Source organism: Lipotes vexillifer, unplaced genomic scaffold (genome assembly GCF_000442215.2).
Source record: "Lipotes vexillifer unplaced genomic scaffold, Lipotes_vexillifer_v1.1 scaffold691, whole genome shotgun sequence".
Taxonomy (NCBI): Eukaryota; Metazoa; Chordata; class Mammalia; order Artiodactyla; family Lipotidae; genus Lipotes; species Lipotes vexillifer.
Genome location: NW_006788040.1, coordinates 3,127,301 through 3,145,143, shown reverse-complemented (window position 1 = coordinate 3,145,143; position 17,843 = coordinate 3,127,301). Strand labels below are relative to the sequence as shown.

The window sequence follows — 17,843 nt, the reverse complement described above, 5'->3', positions numbered from 1 at the left end:
TGACAGGACCAAAGGAATTCTTTGTCAAAGCAAAGCTTTAGGTCTGAGTCTGCTGCAGCTGTTTGTCACTTGCTGCTGAACACACTACGCGGCATGACTGCTTTGTCCACTCAGCAGCATCTTTCTTTATGCCTGGTGGAGGCCACGGAGACAGGAAAAAGCCCTTTTGCAATGGAGGTGTTTTCCTCTCTGATTATAGATTACTCGTTATATAATTCCCTCAACTGTGACAGGACCGCCCCTTGACTTCTGTGCAGAAAAGTTAACCCAGCACCCCCAAGATCGCACATCCTTATAAAGTCCTGCTTACAAGGTTGGCCCTTGGCTGGTGTCTGGGAACTTGGATTTGGGGAGGGTTTCCCTATTTCCAGAACTGATAAGAGTGGCTCACTCTGCCTAAATTGTTTGTACAAACAATGTAATTTATGCTGAATACCTGTTTTCTTTCTTGGAGTCTGGAATTTTGGCACATGCTAGACAAAGAGTGCTTATGTGACCAGCACCAAAGAAAAACTCTGGGTACTGAGTTTCTAACAAGCTTCCCTTGCAGACAGCATTTTCACACGTGTTGTCACAACTTGTTGCTGGGGAATTAAGTGTGTTCTCTGTGATTCCACTAGGGAAAGGAGCCTTGGAAGCTTGTGCCTGCTTTCCGTCAGACTTCACCCCATGTGCCTTTTCTCTTTGTTGATTTAACTTTGTATCCTTTTGCTGTAATAAATCATAGCCATGAGTAGGACTATGTACCCAGTCCTGTGGGTTCTCCCCTTGAGTCGTTGAAACTGGGGGTGGTCTTGGGGACACCTGACAGTCTCTCTCTGCTTGTCTGGATGCCACTTCCCCTCTTCCCTGAAGGCTTCTTCCCTGGTTACCACACCTGGGAGTGATCTTTCTCTGTGCCCAGTGAAGCCGTATGTGCAAACTTTGGAAACAGAGACTTGGATCAAATCCTGCTTTGGCTTGGCATGGAGCAGGCCCTGGTAAATGGCCCCTCTTGTAAAGATTGTTTAGTCCCCTTGGCTGGTACTTAATCTTGGCCGGTTCAGCCTCCCTAAGAGCAGAGGCTTTGCAGACAAGGCCTGGGTTTGAATCCCTGCTCTTGACTCTCTTACCTTCTGGGAGCTTGCTTCTTCATCTGTAAAATGAAGAATTGGGTTTACTTTGGTGGAATTGGGTTTACTTTGATGGAATCATGCAAAGTACTGCCCATAGTGCCTGGCACACAGTTAGTGCACAGCAAATGGGAACTTTTATCATTGTTTTGGTTATTGGTGTAAAAGTCTTCTCCCCAAATAGACAGGAAGCATCTCACTGTTCTGTGTTACTCTCTCAGGTTAGAGCATTCTCTTACACAAAGTAGGTGCTTGAAACTTTGTTGAAAGGGGAATATTTACTCTGCAGTGAAAGGCATGACTTTGTTGCCAAAATAAAAACAAAAGTAGTCATTACCATTTAAAAAATCACATTTGAGTGCTTATGTGCCATGCACTGGGCTAAACAATTTGCATAATTTATTCCATTTAATCTTCACAATGACCCTGTGAGTGTGTTACTATTATTATTATCACCGTTTTAAAGATGAGGAAATGAAGCTTAGCACAATCATGGACTTACAGCAGATTAGTGGCAGAGCTGTAATTCAAAACCAGGTGTAGGGGCTTCCCTGGTGGCACAGTGGTTAAGAATCTGCCTGCCAATGCAGGGGACACAGGTTTGAGCCCTGGTCCAGGAATATCCCACATGCCGCAGAGCAACTAAGCCTGTGTGCCACAACTACAGAGCCTGCATGCCACAACTACTGAAGTCCACACACCTAGAGCCCATTCTCCGCAATAAGAGAAGCCACCACAATGAGAAGCGTGCGCACTGCAACGAAGAGTAGCCCCTGCTCACTGCAACCAGGGAAAAGCCCGTGTGCAGCAATGAAGACCCAACGCAGTCAAAAATAAAATAAACAAACAAATAAACAAAAAACCCCAGGTATAGTAGTCAGGCTGCCGTAACAAAATACCACAGATTGGGTGTCTTAAACAACATAAATTAATTTTCTCACAGTCTGGAGGCTGAAAGTCCAAGATCAAGGTGCTGTCAGGGTCAGTTTCACTATCCGTTGAGGAGTCTCTTCCTGGTTTGTAGATGGTAGGTGTCTCCCTGGCTTTCTCAAAGGGCCTTTCCCTGGTGCATGAGTGTGGGAAGACTGAGCAAGGGTGTCTTTTCTTATAAGGACACTAATCTATAAAACCAGGGCTTCACGTTTACAACCTCATTTATCCTTAACTACTTCCCTAGAGGCACCATCTCCAAATACAGCCACACTGGAGGTTAAGGATTCAACATATGAATTTTGAGGGGGACACATTCAGTCCATAACACCAGGCCTATTTGACACTGGAGCAGTCACAAATTAGTCAAAACTTCCGACTTGTTCTGATGCCATATTAAGAACGATGTGGGGTTAGGAGGTAGGTGCTTAATTTCCTTAACTCAGTCAGAAACTTTAACCCAAATAGGGCTGCTAACCTTTCAGAGGTCTAGAAACATCCCTCCCATAGGGCTTTGTCAGGGAACACTTGAAAGTGTTCCTGGATTTAGAAGTCCAGCTAACCTTGGAGTTTAGACTAAAAGGGAAAGAATTTGGAGGGGAAAAATAAGTAATTCCACTGACTCAGAAGCCATGTCTCAGAAATAAAGTCTTTTAAATTTATTCCCCCAATCAGAAATGTTTGCTCAGGACTTCCTTGGCGGTCCAGTGGTTAAGACTCTGTGCTTTCAATGCAGGGGGCATGGGTTTGATCCCTGGTCTAGCAACTAAGATCCCACATGCCGTGCTGTGTGGCCAAAAAAAAAAAAGAAAAATAAAAGAAATGGTTTGCTGGGAGGTCCAGTGGCCTTTCCAGCTGATGGCAACAGGTAAGGGAAAGTTTCTTTGAAGTTCCTCCAAAGATGTTGTTTGAAGCAAATTTGTTTATCTGATTTCTTTTTGTGGTCAGATTGTTTCAGTTTTGATCTTTGTTCCGAAGGATGGAAGATTGTCTACAGGCATATTTCAAACACTACTTTCATTTTCTCCTTCTTTTCAGAAGCACCCAAACTAATCAGGACATTTGCTTGCTTTGTAATTATTTACTTAAAGGACTCCCTGTGTGTGTTCAGACAAGTAACTCGCTCTTCTTGTAAACTGTGAGGGGGCTGGAGATTGTACTGATATTCCCCAGTACCATTAAGCCAGACAGCTGCTGGGTTCATCTGCCTTCAGAAGATCCATAAATCCTGAAATGTTAACTGAGTATAACTGGATCAGGATTCACAAGATATAAATTCTTAGACAATGACAAGGGAGGATGCAAAGCTCTAGGAGTAGTATTTAAACCTTGGTTCAGAACTCTGAATTTTTTCACTTATAAACAAGCAATTCTGTCTAAGAATTTGAAAGCTGTTTCTCAGAATTTTTAATCCGAATTTTCTATTTTAATCTTCCTTGATCCAGAGACTTCAAAAAAAATTTTTTTTTCTCCTGGAAATGAATCAAGAACTTCCAACTGAATTTCCGAAGATCCAAAAAGGGAAGGGAAGCTGCTTCCGGTGACAGGAGAGCAGCTGTTCAGGAATAAATTAAAAATGCTCCACTCCACCAAGGTGGAGCTGAACATGTGGTTACTGTTTAATACCAGACTAATTCATTTTTTTTAAAAACAGTTACTCACTTTTTAAAACTAACTTTTATTTTTGGCTGTATCGGGTCTTAGTTACAGGCACGCGGGATCTTTCGTTGCGGCATGCGGGCTTAGTTGCCCCACGGCTTGTGGGATCTTAGTTCCCCGACCAGGGATCAAACCCTTGTCCCCTGCATTGGTGGGCGGATTCTTAACCACTGGACCACCAGGGAAGTTCCCAGACTAATTCTTGATATTATTATCTATATTTCATGTAGATGAAATGCATTTATGTATTTAACTGTAGACCAAAGAGACCCTTAGGCAGCTTTGCACGGTTGCCAAACAGAATTCCTTGAAGGACACACTAACAAGACTTTTATTTGTGAACGTCATGCCATTGGAAGGAAGATGTGGTTCTACAGCAGAGGGTGGCAAACCCATGTCAAGTCTAGCCTACTGCCTGTTTAGTAAATAACGTGCTACAAGGGCAGAGTTTATTTGCAACAGAGGCGGTATGTCCCACAAAGTCTAAAATATTTACTACTGGCCCTTTGCAGAAAAACTCCCCTCCCCTCGAGGGCCTCGAGTTGGCCTTACTTCCAGCTCCTCATCCACAGGCCTAGATGAGGAACATGGTATATCAAGTATCCCATGAAGAACCGATCACTCAAACCCTGGCCTGGCTGTGCTTCTGCTGACATGACAAGCTTCGCAGTTCACGAATGCTTGAGCCACAGGTTTAATTAATATGGTCAAAGTGGGCTTCCCTGGTGGCGCAGTGGATAACAATCTGCCTGCCAATGCAAGGGACACGGGTTCAAGCCCTGGCCCGGGAAGATATCGCATGCCGTGGAGCAACTAAGCCTGTGTGCCACAACTACTGAGCCTGAGCTCTAGAGCCCGCAAGCCACAACTACTGAGCCTGCGTGCCTAGAGCCCGTGCTCAGCAACAGGAGAAGCCATGACAGTGAGAAGCCCGCACACCACCAACGAAGAGTAGACCCTGCTCACTGCAACTAAAGAAAAGCCCGTGCACAGCAACGAAGACCCAACATAGCCAAAAAAAAAAGAAAGAAAAGAAAGATGGTCAAAGCAGCTGAAACACCTCTACTCTGAATCAGCAGAGTCCAGAAAAGAAATAGATAAGAACTTTATTTTTAAAACTTTAAAATTAGCAACCATTAGAGGGGAATCTTCTTTAACTTAATCTTTTCTTCAACGTTTGAAAAGTATCTCATCTTTGTTAAAAGTTCCTTGGCTTTTTCAAAATCATCTGAAATAAAGAGAGACATTAATGCGAGGCTTCATTTCAAGCAAGAATAAAATCACTCTATTATCCAAGGCAGCTGGATCAAAGCTGAGCCCTGGGCTCTGGAAGGCTGATCAATTACTCCGTAGATTTGAGAAAGAGAAAACATCTGGATTGTTCAGGGGATAAAGGGCTTAACCAAAGGGAGAAAAACCATGCTTCTTCACAGGATTCAGACTTTAAATGAGAAGCTGCTCTTCTTCTTGAGGACAATACCCAATAACTAAGTTGTGTTTTAAGTTTTCCCCTATCGTACACGGTGGTCTAACCCTGACGACGATGTGGAAGCACCTGGTGCTCCTCTGTGTCAGGTGCTGAGATACAGAGCTACCCCCAGGAGGCTGGCAGGTTCTGGAAAGATGCCCTTGGACCCGTGGTTCTTGACTGCGGGTGATTTCTCGCCTGTGGGGATGTTTGGCAATGTCTGGAGACGTTTTTGGTTGTCATCCTGGGGAGGTGGCACTGACATCTAGTGGGCAGAGGCCAGAGGTGCTGCCAAACAGCCTACAGTGTACAGGACAGCCCCCCACGACAAAGAATTATCTGGCCCAAAATGTTGGTAGTGCCAAGGTTGAGAACCCTTAGATTTATGTGTAATAAAATAACACACCGTTATATTCATATATGGTTAAAACTACCAAGAAAAGCAAGGGAATGGTTAGTACAAAAATTCAGGAGAATAGTTGCTACCATGGAAGGGGAATGCAATTACAAAGGGCCTACCAGGGGCTTGAAGGCAGTGGTCATGTTTTTTGTTTTTTTTTTTTGCTGTACGTGGGCCTCTCACTGTCGTGGCCTCTCCTGTTGTGGAGCACAGGCTCTGGACGCACAGGCTCAGCGGCCATGGCTCACGGGCCTAGCCGCTCCGCGGCATGTGGGATCTTCCTGGACCGGGGCACGAAACCGTGTGCCCTGCATCGGCAGGCAGACTCTCAACCACTGCACCACCAGGGAAGCCCCAGCTCCTCGTTTTGAGTGGGGATTGACTCCCGGGCTGGACATTTTCTTTTTCCTGGCTCCTTGAGAGGCCTCTATGTTCTATTTGACCCTGCTCCTCCCATGGGAACTTGTCAGTCCTCCTCCTTCTTGAACTTCTACTGACTGCGTGTCATCATGGTGCTTGATCTACCTCTTTTCTTGCTGCTGTGACTTTATAGACAGATTTTGTTTTATCACGCTTTGCAGATACTGCGTTTTTTACAAATTGAAGGTTTGTGGCAACCCTGCATTGAGCAAGTCATACATTTCCCCAACAGCATTTGCTCATTTCGTGTCCCTGTGTCAGACTTTGGTAATTCTCCCAATTTTTCAAACTTTTTCATTATTATTATATTTGTTCTGGTGATCTGTGATCAGTGATCTTTGATGTTGCCATGGTTAAAAGATTATGACTCACTGAAGGCTCAGAGGATGGTTAGCAATTTTTAGCAATAAAGTATTTTTTAATTAATTGGTTTTATTAGACATAATGCTACTGCACACTTAATAGACTACAATTAGTGTAAACAAACTTTGACATGCAGAGAAATAAAAAAAAAATTCATGTGACTTGTTTTATTGCAATATTTACTTTCTTGTGGTGGTCTGGAACCAAACCCGCAGTACCTCCGTGGTCTACCTGTACTTAGGAAAAATTGGAATTTCTCTGGCTTCTTTGAGAGACTTAAGATTCCCCACACTGGCTCCTTTAAGACCTCTCACCTCCTCCTCCCTCCTCTCACCACCTTCCATATTCCCTTCCGCTCCCTCGCATCCTTTGATATGCCCCCCTCAAGCCCCTACCTCCTCAGTCCCTCTGTCCATCCTACCAGACCTTTCCCTTCCCACTCCCGCCCCCCAACTCCCTACAAGCACTGGACTTTTGGGCCTCCTGTCCCCATCAGGGGCTTGCAAGGGACTCAGGTACCTACAAAAGCAACCACCTGAAGCTGAAAAGAAAAAAAAAGCTAACTGGAAACAGATATTTAGTCCACAGACTCCATTAAGATTATATATCAGGGCAAAAAAACCCCACCCCAAAACAAAAAAACAAACAACCAAACCAAAAAAACCTTAAAAAAAACTCCACAACTCACGTTGAGCAGGCAACCTTTAAAACTTGCTCCATCTGCCAGAAACTCAATTCAGATAAATATATAAAATAGAGCAAAAATGAGAACTACCCATATAAACTAGAGTTAAAATTTTTTTCTTTAATTTCCCAGTTTTACTGAGATATAACTGACATAAAGTCATATTAGTTTTAGGTGTATAACATGATTTGATATACGTACATATTGCAAAATGATTACCACAAAATGTTTAGTTAACATCCATCACCTCACATAAAGTGAGTTTTATATTATCTTATTTGTGCCTGACTTATGGCAGAATTTTTTAATGAAAACTCTAAGAGCTATTTGCATCTGTCTGTATATTTATGTATCTATACATATACATAAACATATATTTCCCTACCTTCAGATGGTATTATGAAATTAATTTATAAAATCCTTTGAAGGAACTGTATCCTAATTTGCTTAGAGAGAAATGAGTACTTACATAAATTAAATCTTCCTAAAACTTCCAGAAATATAAGAACCAACTCAAATGTTTTCAATTCCATGTAATTTGGGTAAATCTTTGGTAAATAAAACTAGTATGATATTCTTGGTTTAATAAAATGGATATGTCTTCAGAGTTGTTAACATTAAATATAACGCAAGCATACATTTTCTTTTTTTTTTTTTTTTTGCAGTACGTGGGCCTCTCACTGCTGTGGCCTACCCCCGTTGCGGAGCACAGGCTCCGGACGCGCAGGCCCAGCGGCCATGGCTCACGGGCCTAGCCGCTCTGCGGCATGTGGGATCTTCCCGGACTGGGGCACGAACCCGTGTCCCCTGCATTGGCAGGCAGACTCTCAACCACTGCGCCACCAGGGAAGCCCAATAAAGTCTTCTTGATTTTGAACTGACTTTGAAGTTTCTGAGAGGTCCCCTGGAAAACCTCAAAGGATTTATTCTCTCACCTTGTAAAAAGATGTTAAACTGAGTAGGTTTATTTGATATATTAAATTACAATGGAAGCAGTGTCAAAGAAGATACTTAACCTTCCCTAGGTTATTTTCATATGGGTTAAATGTTATTATTTCAGAAATTGTACAAAGTTCTTAGAATTTGTCAATGCCCTCATTATCCATGATATATCCTGATAAGATGTTATTGCCCAGGGCTTCCCTGGTGGCACAGTGGTTGACAGTCCGCCTGCTGATGCAGGGGACATGGGTTCGTGCCCCGGTCCGGGAAGATCCCACATGCCGCAGAGCAGCTAGGCCCGTGAGCCATGGCCGCTGAGCCTGTGCATCCGGAGCCTGTGCTCTGCAACGGGAGAGGCCACAACAGTGAGAGGCCCGTGTACCGCAAAAAACAAAACAAAACCAAAAACTGTGGGCTTTTTCCCCTCTCTCTCCCTCTCTCCCTCTCTCTTTTTTTCTCTCTTACTCCTCTTCCTCTTCCTCTTTCTCTTTCTGTGCTATGTGAGGACACAACAAGAAAGCAACCATCTGCAAGCCAAGAAGAGCGCTCTCACCAGAGCCCAACCATGCTGGCACCTTGACCCCAGACTTCCAGCCTCTAGGACTGTAAGAAAATAAATTTCTTCTGTTTTAAAAAAAAAAAAAAGATGTTATCGCTCAGTTATTATTTTAAAATGTGATATGTCACAGAAACAACCAGATTTCCTTTTCAGTTGTGTTATTTTTATAATAACCTCTCATCAGATCTTTAACTATGGCCATTTTAAGTCTTTTGCTATCCATGGATGGTTGTTACCTTACTCTGATGCTTTCCTAAAAGCTCTTGCAACCAGATATAAGCCAGAGTACTTGTGATCAATAAACAGGTACTGTACCAGGTACTCTGTGGTACAGGCTTCTGATGGCATTGCTTACCTTACTGAGTTCAAATCAGTCGACTAAGTCAGAATTTCCAAAACGCTAATGAAAAAGCCGATGGGTTCATGAAACTGCTAACCCAAGATCAAGCAGAACAAAATTAACTACATAGGACTGAGTAAACTGATAAGTTGATTATAATTTTTTATTCGAACTATTGCTGGCTTTTAAATGTTGTATTTTCTAATATGAGGAAATCCCCTTTCCTTTTCTCTTAAGCTATCTATGACTCATTAACAATCTAGTAAATTATACACTTTTGTAAACAAAATTGAAACATCTTCTCCCTGCCTGATCCCTCAAAAAGTTAGAAACTATTGTTGAGTATTCTTGTTTTCATGGCAATATAATTATTTGCATAGCTTCAGTAATAATCTGTCCTCTTTGTGATAGGACATAATTAAAAATAAGGCTTTGACGGGAATGTCATATTTGAAAATGATGCATAAAGTCATCAATTTTAAGGAAATAAGGTTGATTTTATAGAGATAATGCTTTCAAAGCCCTATTGCAAAAACTGGCCTGGTATCTGGTTTACAGGGTTCCCAGCCTTACAGGTGATTAAGGGCACTCGGCAGGCCCATGAATCTTAGAATATTTGGGGGACGTTGGGAAGACAGGAATTCACCTGAAACTATAGGTAATGCAGGTGAAGAATTCTGATGGAGAAATCTTGGCTTGACTTCCTAGCAGAGAGGTTTTTCAAGTTTAATCTGAGATTCCAGGCAGATTCTAATCTGAGATACAGGCAGACCTCAGAGATACTTGGGGCTGGGTTCCAGACCACTGCAACAAAGTGAATGTTGAAATAAAGCAAGTCACACAAATTTTTTGGTTTCCCAGTGCATATAAATATTGATACTGTACTATAGTCTATTAAGTACACAATAGCATTACGTCTAAAGAAACAACGTACATACCTTAATTAAAAATATTTTATTGCAGAAAAATGCTAACCATCATCTGACAACACAGGAGTGCTACAAACCTTCAATTTGTAAAAAATGCAGTATCTGCAAAGTGCAATAAAACCAGTTATGCCTGTAAAAAGTTCCATTAGGAAAACTTAAAAAGGCCTTTATGGTCAGTTACCATTCTTGCTGCACTTAATAATCAGGCCAAATTTCATGAAACTAAATTTATTTTGTAAACAAGAACAATGTTACTTTATCTTTGATTAAAAAGAGGGGGTGATTGTGGAGAGAAATTTTATGTTTCAGTGGAAAAGAATAACACAACCTTGCAAGTGATCAGAATCCTGTCCTGTTCATTGTCTTTGAGGTTTCATTATCTACTTGTAAACTGAACTGGATCCTTACACATTTTGTTGGCCTCAGCAAATCCTCAATTCTTCTAGTTTCTTTCAACATCTGGCTACAACTTTCCAAACCGATGTTTCCAATGTTCCTCCCTCCCTCCTGACTTACTGTCACTAAGAACTAAAACCTGACTGCCCAGATCCTCAGTGGGACTCAGGCTGTCTTACAGCTGCCCCCTTCCTCCAGGATCTGGAAAAGTCCTGCAAGCTGAAGCTGGAGGACTTGATAGAAACTTCAAAGAACTCATCACAACAAATCACGGGCAACCTTTGTGCCTGGAGCTGTTGGTACACGGGCCACTCAGAAAGCGCACACCTTCCATACTGTGCTCTGGGGAATAACCATGACTGGGATGCTGATGTCTCTGCCATCACCACAAACATTCAGACTATAAGCCAGGAGATGCCTCAGACTGCCTCTGCTGTCCTCATGCCACCACCTAAAGACGCTTAAGCGGTCAGTGTCTTCTCAGGTGGCTGCCCTCTGGACTCAGAAACAGGGGTTATAGTCGGCTCCAGACATTGACCTTTGTTTTCCTTTTCGTTTGCATAGAGATGCTCCTCATTAAATGCACATTTGCTCATGTCATCCCTCAAATATCCTCTACTATCAGGCCTCAACAGATGGCTCAGCTAGTCCTTCATAAACAAAAGGCGATTGAGTGAGAAATGGACTTATGTCGTTCAGAGGAAAGAAGGTCTCTTCTGTCTCTTTCTTGCTGTTTGTTCCAGTCAACACCTGATGATAGGGCCCCTGTCTCCAGGCTCTGTGCGAGGGTAGGAGCCTAACTTCCATAAGGGCCAATTAACAGACCCAGATGGGTTTCATAGGATCAACTCCTTCTTCCCGCTTTTTGTAATATTTCACTTCCCCAATTCTACTGAGCCCCTGTGCACCCCCGCCCTACTCCCTCATTCTCCCTTTAAAATGCCCAGTTACCTCTGTACAAATCAAAATTGAGTTCAGTTCACGCTGGACTCTTTTCCCTACCACTATAGTTATTACTGATTCAAATCTGTCCTTACCACGTTAACTAGTATCTGGCTTTGTTTATCTGTGACAGTGCATCTCTCTGAGTTCCTGCTGTCAATTCTTTGGGTGTACATCCAGAAGTGGAATTGCTGGATTGTACCGTAATTCTATTTTTAATTTTTTGAGGAACTGCCATACTGTTTTCCATAGTGGGTGCACTATTTTACATTCCCACCAGCAGTGCACAAAGGTCCCAACTTCTCCACATCCTTGCCCACATTTGCTATTTTCTTTTTTTTTTAAATAGCATCCATCTTTATAGGTGTGAGGTGGTATCTCACAGTGGTTTTTGATTTTCATTTCCCTAATGATTAGTGATGTTGAGCACCTTTTTTCTATTTCTTAACCTGGGTGGTGGGGACATGGGTGTTTCTTCTGTTGTTATTCTTCCATTGTACTTATGTACTATTCATTCTTTAAAAAATTGTATTTTATAATTAAAAAAATAAAAGCCCACAAAGGTATAACAGGAACTGGGGGTGGGCCTTGGTGGAACATAATCTGACCATCTTGACCAGTAGGCTGGGGACATGGATTTCAGGCAGATACATTGGGCCAGGTTCCTGTCTTTTCTGCTATTAATCTATATTCCTACCCATCTTTTTAGAGACACCCCTCCCTCCCCGCCACCTTCTGCCTGCTTCTCAGAATAAACTCCTACAGTCCCTACAAAGTAGGCAGTACACTGTGCAAGCTTATCTCCTTGGCCCTCAGTGATCGGACTGGAGTGGACATCTGACTCAAACTGGGGCAATCAAATCCCCCCTCCCAGGAATCTAGATTGGATCTAGAAGATTCTAGTCAGATGGTAAAAGGCCTTGTTCTTATGAGGTAATAGACCAAGGAGGACTGAGGAGTCATCCAGTGGGGGAGGCCAGTTTGGAGCACTGTACACCAATAAGGAAGCAGACGGAACTGGTGTATACAGGTGGGGAGAAGGGTGGAGTGGCCAGCTAGGCCACCAAGTTCAGGACCACAGTCTTGGTTCCAGACTGCTTTCTGGTTCCCAGGTCTTGTTCTAGAAAAGCTCTTATCACACAATACTATACTCATCTCAGGGACTTTGGATTCTGGGAGATAGACCTGATTCCTTAGAGTAACCTCCTTTTATCTGGGCTAGTACGAGTTGCGTTCTCCTTTCTGTAGTCAAACGATCCCTAAGCCAAGGGGCTATTAAGCTCTTATTTAAGGAGTGGCACAAGTCAGGATGGAGAGAAAGGCTGTTCTTGCTTAAAAATAGCTAGAAATAGATCTAGTCTCTTTAGCCTGAGAGCCAGGAGCAGTGCGGACAAGGATGAACACGTCCTATTTGCAATCTGGGCACTGCTCGGCCATAGCATTCTCCTCCCGGGCTTTGCAGAAGAAAGGGGTGTGTGGGCTTTGCCAAATGTTGACTGTGCAGCCTTGCCCTCAGAGTCTGCCTGTGTTGGCTTCAGCCCACGTCCCTCTCCTTATCTTCTCCTACTTGCTAAAGGGGAATGGGAGCACTTTCTCTCATTTAATCTTCAATGGGCATATCACTGGTTTTGGCACACCCCTTCTTTCTCTAGCAAGACTGTGAATCCTTGAAGGCAGAAGTGTAGACTCATCTATATTTTATAGCTCCCATGTACCTGTCATAGGATGGGCATATAATAGCTACTTATTGAATGGATGGTTATACCTCAGTGCTTACAATTTCTTTCCATATTTAATAAAGTCAAGAAATGAAGGAAGTACCTCTTTCAAATGCTCTGATCACATTGTCAGTCAATTCTTTCTGTTTAGCTGAAAAAGAAAAACATTATCTTAATTTTTCTACTTAAATAGACTCATAATATGAAGACAACGCTTTGTCATCTTGTTGTTGTGAACACAACATAGCAGGGAGTTTGGATTCAAGGGTAAGGCCTCATAACCTCTGTCTCTACAGTTCCATGATGGTAGCTCCTGTTTAGTGTAGCTCTGGCTGATCCTAGTTACACTGTTTTTCTATCCATGAAAGGTCTGAGGGGCAATCACCAAAGCTCATAAAATGGCTATAGAAGCATTAAAAAAAAAAAAAAAAAAAAAAAAAGACAAAGAAGTGCCTTAGATTATCTCCACAAGGCACTCTGAGTCTTCCAGATTTCAGCTAGGAGAAAATTAACAAGTGGGACTTGCCTATCAGCAGGGCATTAGAGTGTGTCAGGCAACTACTAGCAAATTATACAGCCTCTCAGGAAAATGAAACATTTCGATCATATTGTACCTTAAGAGAGAAGATGCCAGATGAAGTAAAGGAGCAGCTACCTCACATTTTTATTGTTTCCTCATTGGAAAATTGTATGATAAGTGCCTTTTTCAGATACAAACAGTATCAATCATTTATATGGTGCCTGCTTTCAAAGCACTTTCAAATACATTATATCCCCATGGTAAGCAATGACAGGTACTGGGAGAACGTATATGGTCACATGGCTGGTGAGTGGAGGAGCTAAGAGCAGACCCCAAGTCACCTGACTTCTGGTCCAGTGGTTGCAAACTCGCTTCTCAGGTAGCAACGTGGTGTTGATAAAAGAATACTGGATTAGGAGTCTGGAGGCTCTGAAGTCCTGACCCCAAAACTATCTAGCTCATGCGCTTGAACTTTCACATTACCTGGGCCTTAGCAGGTAAAAGGAAATTTAGGAATTACTCTAAATGAAGATCAGTGACCTGCTCAAAACGAGATGTTAACTATAGAGCTAGAAATAACCCCCACCATTGATTGGGAACTTACCACAGGCCAGGCACTGTGTCAAGTGTTTTATATGCTTTAACTTAATCGTTACAACAACCAGTACTAATATTATCTCCATTTTACAGATGAGGAAACTGAAGCTCAGAGGGTTGAAGTCACTTTACTGAAGGTCACACAAAAAGTCAGTGGCAGTGTTGGGACTGAACCCAAGTCCACCTCACCCAGATCTTCATGAACCTCTGCCTTCCAAAGCCGTGCAGCTGGGCCTTCTGACTAAAAACCCCAAGTTTCTCTTTCCCCAACACCACCCAGCCCTAATGTTGCTGGTACAACCCTAGCTGACAGCTCCCCCACCACAACTTCTATTTTACTGCTTTTAACTTCTTTGTTTGTTATTTATTCACTCACTTGACAAATATTTACTGAGTCCCTATTATACTCCAAGTACTACTGCCATGTGCTAAGGATGTGAGGGAAGCAAAAAGAAGACACAATTTCTGCCTCTGCAGAACTTCTGGTCTAGTAGAGGAGGCTGATATTGGTCCAGTAATCTCACATAGACCAGTGATTAGTCCTACAAAGGAGGGGTACCCACGACCAAAAGGTATAGACAGAGAGGTCATCTGCAGATTCTCTGAGGAAGTGAGGATTGCCCCCAGATCTGAAGGAGGAATAGTTAAATAGATGGGGTAGAGGAGAAGAGGGTTTCGCGCAGAAGCAACAGCATGTGCAAATGCCCTGGGTAGGGAGGTACAAGGTACAGATGAAGAACTAGAAGCAATCTGTGTGGCTGGAGTGGAAGGAGCAAATGGGAGGAAGCAGAGGCCAAGCCATGCAGGTCTCTTTAACTGGAGGTGGGGGGCAGGGAGCCACTTAAAGTTTTTAAGCAAGGCCAAGGGTGATATGATTAGATTTGGGTTTCAAAAAGATCACACAAGTGACAGGGTAGGAATATATCAGACTGAAGGTAGAGACGGACCAGTGTGGAGTTACTCCAGTTGTCCGGGTGAGAGAGAACGGTAGCTTGGGACAGGGTGGTGGCAGTGAAAACGTATAGATGGATCTGAGACACATTTAGAAGGTCAGCTTTTCAAGACTTGGTGATGGACTGTCTATGGGGGTAAGTGAGAATAAGTTGTGAAGGACACCTCCTCAGTGGTTTGGACTTGTACAACTGCAGAGCGTCATTCACTTAGCGAACATCAGCAGAGGAGCAGAAGAGAGACGCTCATGACTTCCATTTGGGACACACTGAGTTGGAATATATAAACTCCAAGAAGGCCCAGGCCATGTCTTTCTTGTTCACTGCTGTATCCTCAGTGTCCTGCACAGTGCCTGATACAGTAGGCATGCCATAACATTTGTGAAAGTTCATATCTGTATATAATTTGAATGAGAAACCTGGAGCCTTTTCTATATGGCATGGTTAATTTTATGTGCCAGCTTGTTTAGGCTGTGGTGCCCAATTGTTTGATCAAACACTAGTCTAGATGTTGCTGTGAAGGTATTCTGTAGATGTGATTAACATTTACAGTCAGTTGACTTTAAGGAGATTATCTTCCATAACATAGGTGGGCCTCATCCAATCAGTTGAAGGTAGTAAGCAAAAACTGAGGTTTCCCAAGGAAGGAATTCTGCCTCATGACTAACATAGAAGTCCTGCCTGAGTTTCCAGCCTGCTAGTCTATCTACATATTTTGAACTTGCTAGCTCTCATAATCACATGAGCCATTCCTTAAAATAAATTTCTCTCTCTCTCTCCACATACACATACACTACTGATTCTGTTTCTCTGGAGAACCCTGACTGATACACTATGGAATAAAGTGGAAAGTAAAGCAATATGGGATCATAAGATCAAGGTTTCAATCTTTGCTCTGCTATATCTGCTGTGTGACCTTGGGCATTCCCATGAACTTCTGAGGTCTGTTTTTCTTGTCAGAGATAATATTATTATCCAAAGGATGTCATGGGTGGGAAAGAGCACAGCAATCTTCAAAATACTATTACATTCTTGGTTTAAGCCCGCCTTCCAGAGAATTAGGAATTTTGCAAGCCTAACCTCTAGACAAAATGGGTTTCAGCGTAATCAAGAAAAAAAAAATTCCCTGAAACATTATGAAGGCCAATATGTAGTCTTTATATCCATTTTTCACTTAACCCCTACATGTACTCAAAATAGCAATAAAATGCAGTCGGTGGTATTTTATCTTTTACCTCTGACAATAGATTCCATCTCTTTCATGGCAGTTTCACCTTGAGCTTCTGCAAGTTTTTCATTGATTTCCATTATTTCCATGAGGAATTGACTGTCCATTTCATAATCTGTCCCTTCGGGAATCTCTACTCCACAGAGCTTTAGCTATTGGGGCATAAAGCAGGGAAAATAAGTTTAATTCAAGAAACTATGGCCAGAGTCATAAATCCTCCTCACCATTCAGAACAGAATGCCACTCACAGGGAAAACTTGAACTGTCCCAAAAGTGAAAGTGTGAGGGTAGGGTGCTGGAAAGTTAGACTGAGATAGGAGTGCTGGGATGGGATCACTCCCTGCTACCTGGAACTATGTGACCCTGGGGGAGTCATTCTTCCACTTGGGAAAAAAGTGGAAGGAGGTTGAATTAGATATTTGTAAAAATTCTATTAAATCCTAAAATTCTAAGGTGCTCACTTCTCCCCCACAAAAAACCAAAAATTACTCTTCCTTAAAAGCCAGCACCATCTAACCCTTGAAATTTATAGAAAATGGTAAAAAAAAAAAAAAAAAAAGGCAATTGGGCAAGTAAGATTTACAGAGATACTCAGAGAAAACTATACTCATGTAATAGTATCTTTGAGGTTAATTATCGTTGGGTCCCTAGATTAGCTCAGGTCTCAAGCACTCTTCTGTTGAACACAGGGGAGCAGCTATCCTACAGAGCAATGGGACCAGGCTGTCATGATAGAAGGGTGGGAAAATCACCTTACAAGGTATAGTCCCCTGCTCAGGGGGGCCAGAAGGGTCTCATAGGCATCATTAACAAGGGTCGAATGCTTCTCTGAGAAATCCTTTTCAGTCTGTAAGTGGAAATGAAGATAGTCATATTACCACGCAAATAGGCCATCTTACATTCACAAACTGTTTCATAAAATACTGATGGGCAAGCACATAAGGAAGTGACCAAAGGAGAACTGGTATGGGATAAGCTGTTTTTATTTTCAGGTGATGGGTTCTAATTCTGCTGGGAAATCAGGTAGAAGCTCTGTGTGTAAGACAGGTCCAGCATCTGGATGGCTGGGGTCAGGCTACCTCAGGGTGAAGCTGGCTGTCCAGCTCTGTCCTTGATAATCATATAACCATAAGGACGCTGCCACCCACCCAGGGTACACACGTGTTTGGGTGTGATTATGGATGGCCAATAGGCTACCTGAGACCTCTGGCTGAAGAAATCTGGGTGGATAAGACGCTGTAGTTGCTGGTACCTATGCTGGAGCTTTGCAGTGTCAACTCTGAAGGAGCGGTTGCTGGAAGGAAATAAGGAGATGAAATTTATGCATCAAATGTTTATAGATTTGTATAGTATGGGCCTGGTTCCTGTTCTCATGGGGGATGATGCAATAAACATATAGACAGAGCTATTTCAAAAAGTGGTAGGTACTGCAAAGGAAAACAGAATAGGATAAGAGAATGGTAGATGTGGTGGACAAAGAGATGACATTTGAGCTGAGACCTAAATCATGATGAGTAATTGAAGATCACAGGAAAGAGTCATTCAGGCACAAGGAACATGCAAAGGCCTTGAAGTGGGAACAAGATTGGTATGCTTGAACAACGTAAATAGCAGTGTTACTGCAGCCCTTCATAAGTGCTCAGTGACTGGTGGGGCCAGAGCCCAGAGTTAAGGCGAAGAGGCAT

General features: G+C 42.7%; 1 protein-coding gene across 1 annotated transcript in view; it reads right to left on the bottom strand.

Annotated features, from left to right (window-relative positions):
- Window positions 1–4,800: 4,800 nt before the first annotated feature.
- HSCB (HscB mitochondrial iron-sulfur cluster cochaperone) overlaps window positions 4,801–17,843 on the bottom strand; it is a 14,040-nt gene continuing 997 nt past the window's right edge. The window contains exons 2-6 of the mRNA XM_007461148.1: window positions 17,356–17,452; window positions 16,916–17,005; window positions 16,166–16,310; window positions 12,967–13,014; window positions 4,801–4,929 (exon numbers count right to left, since the gene is read on the bottom strand). Of these exons, the coding sequence (XP_007461210.1) occupies window positions 4,838–4,929; window positions 12,967–13,014; window positions 16,166–16,310; window positions 16,916–17,005; window positions 17,356–17,452 (472 nt within the window). The 3' untranslated portion in view covers window positions 4,801–4,837. The remainder of the gene's footprint in view (window positions 4,930–12,966; window positions 13,015–16,165; window positions 16,311–16,915; window positions 17,006–17,355; window positions 17,453–17,843) is intronic.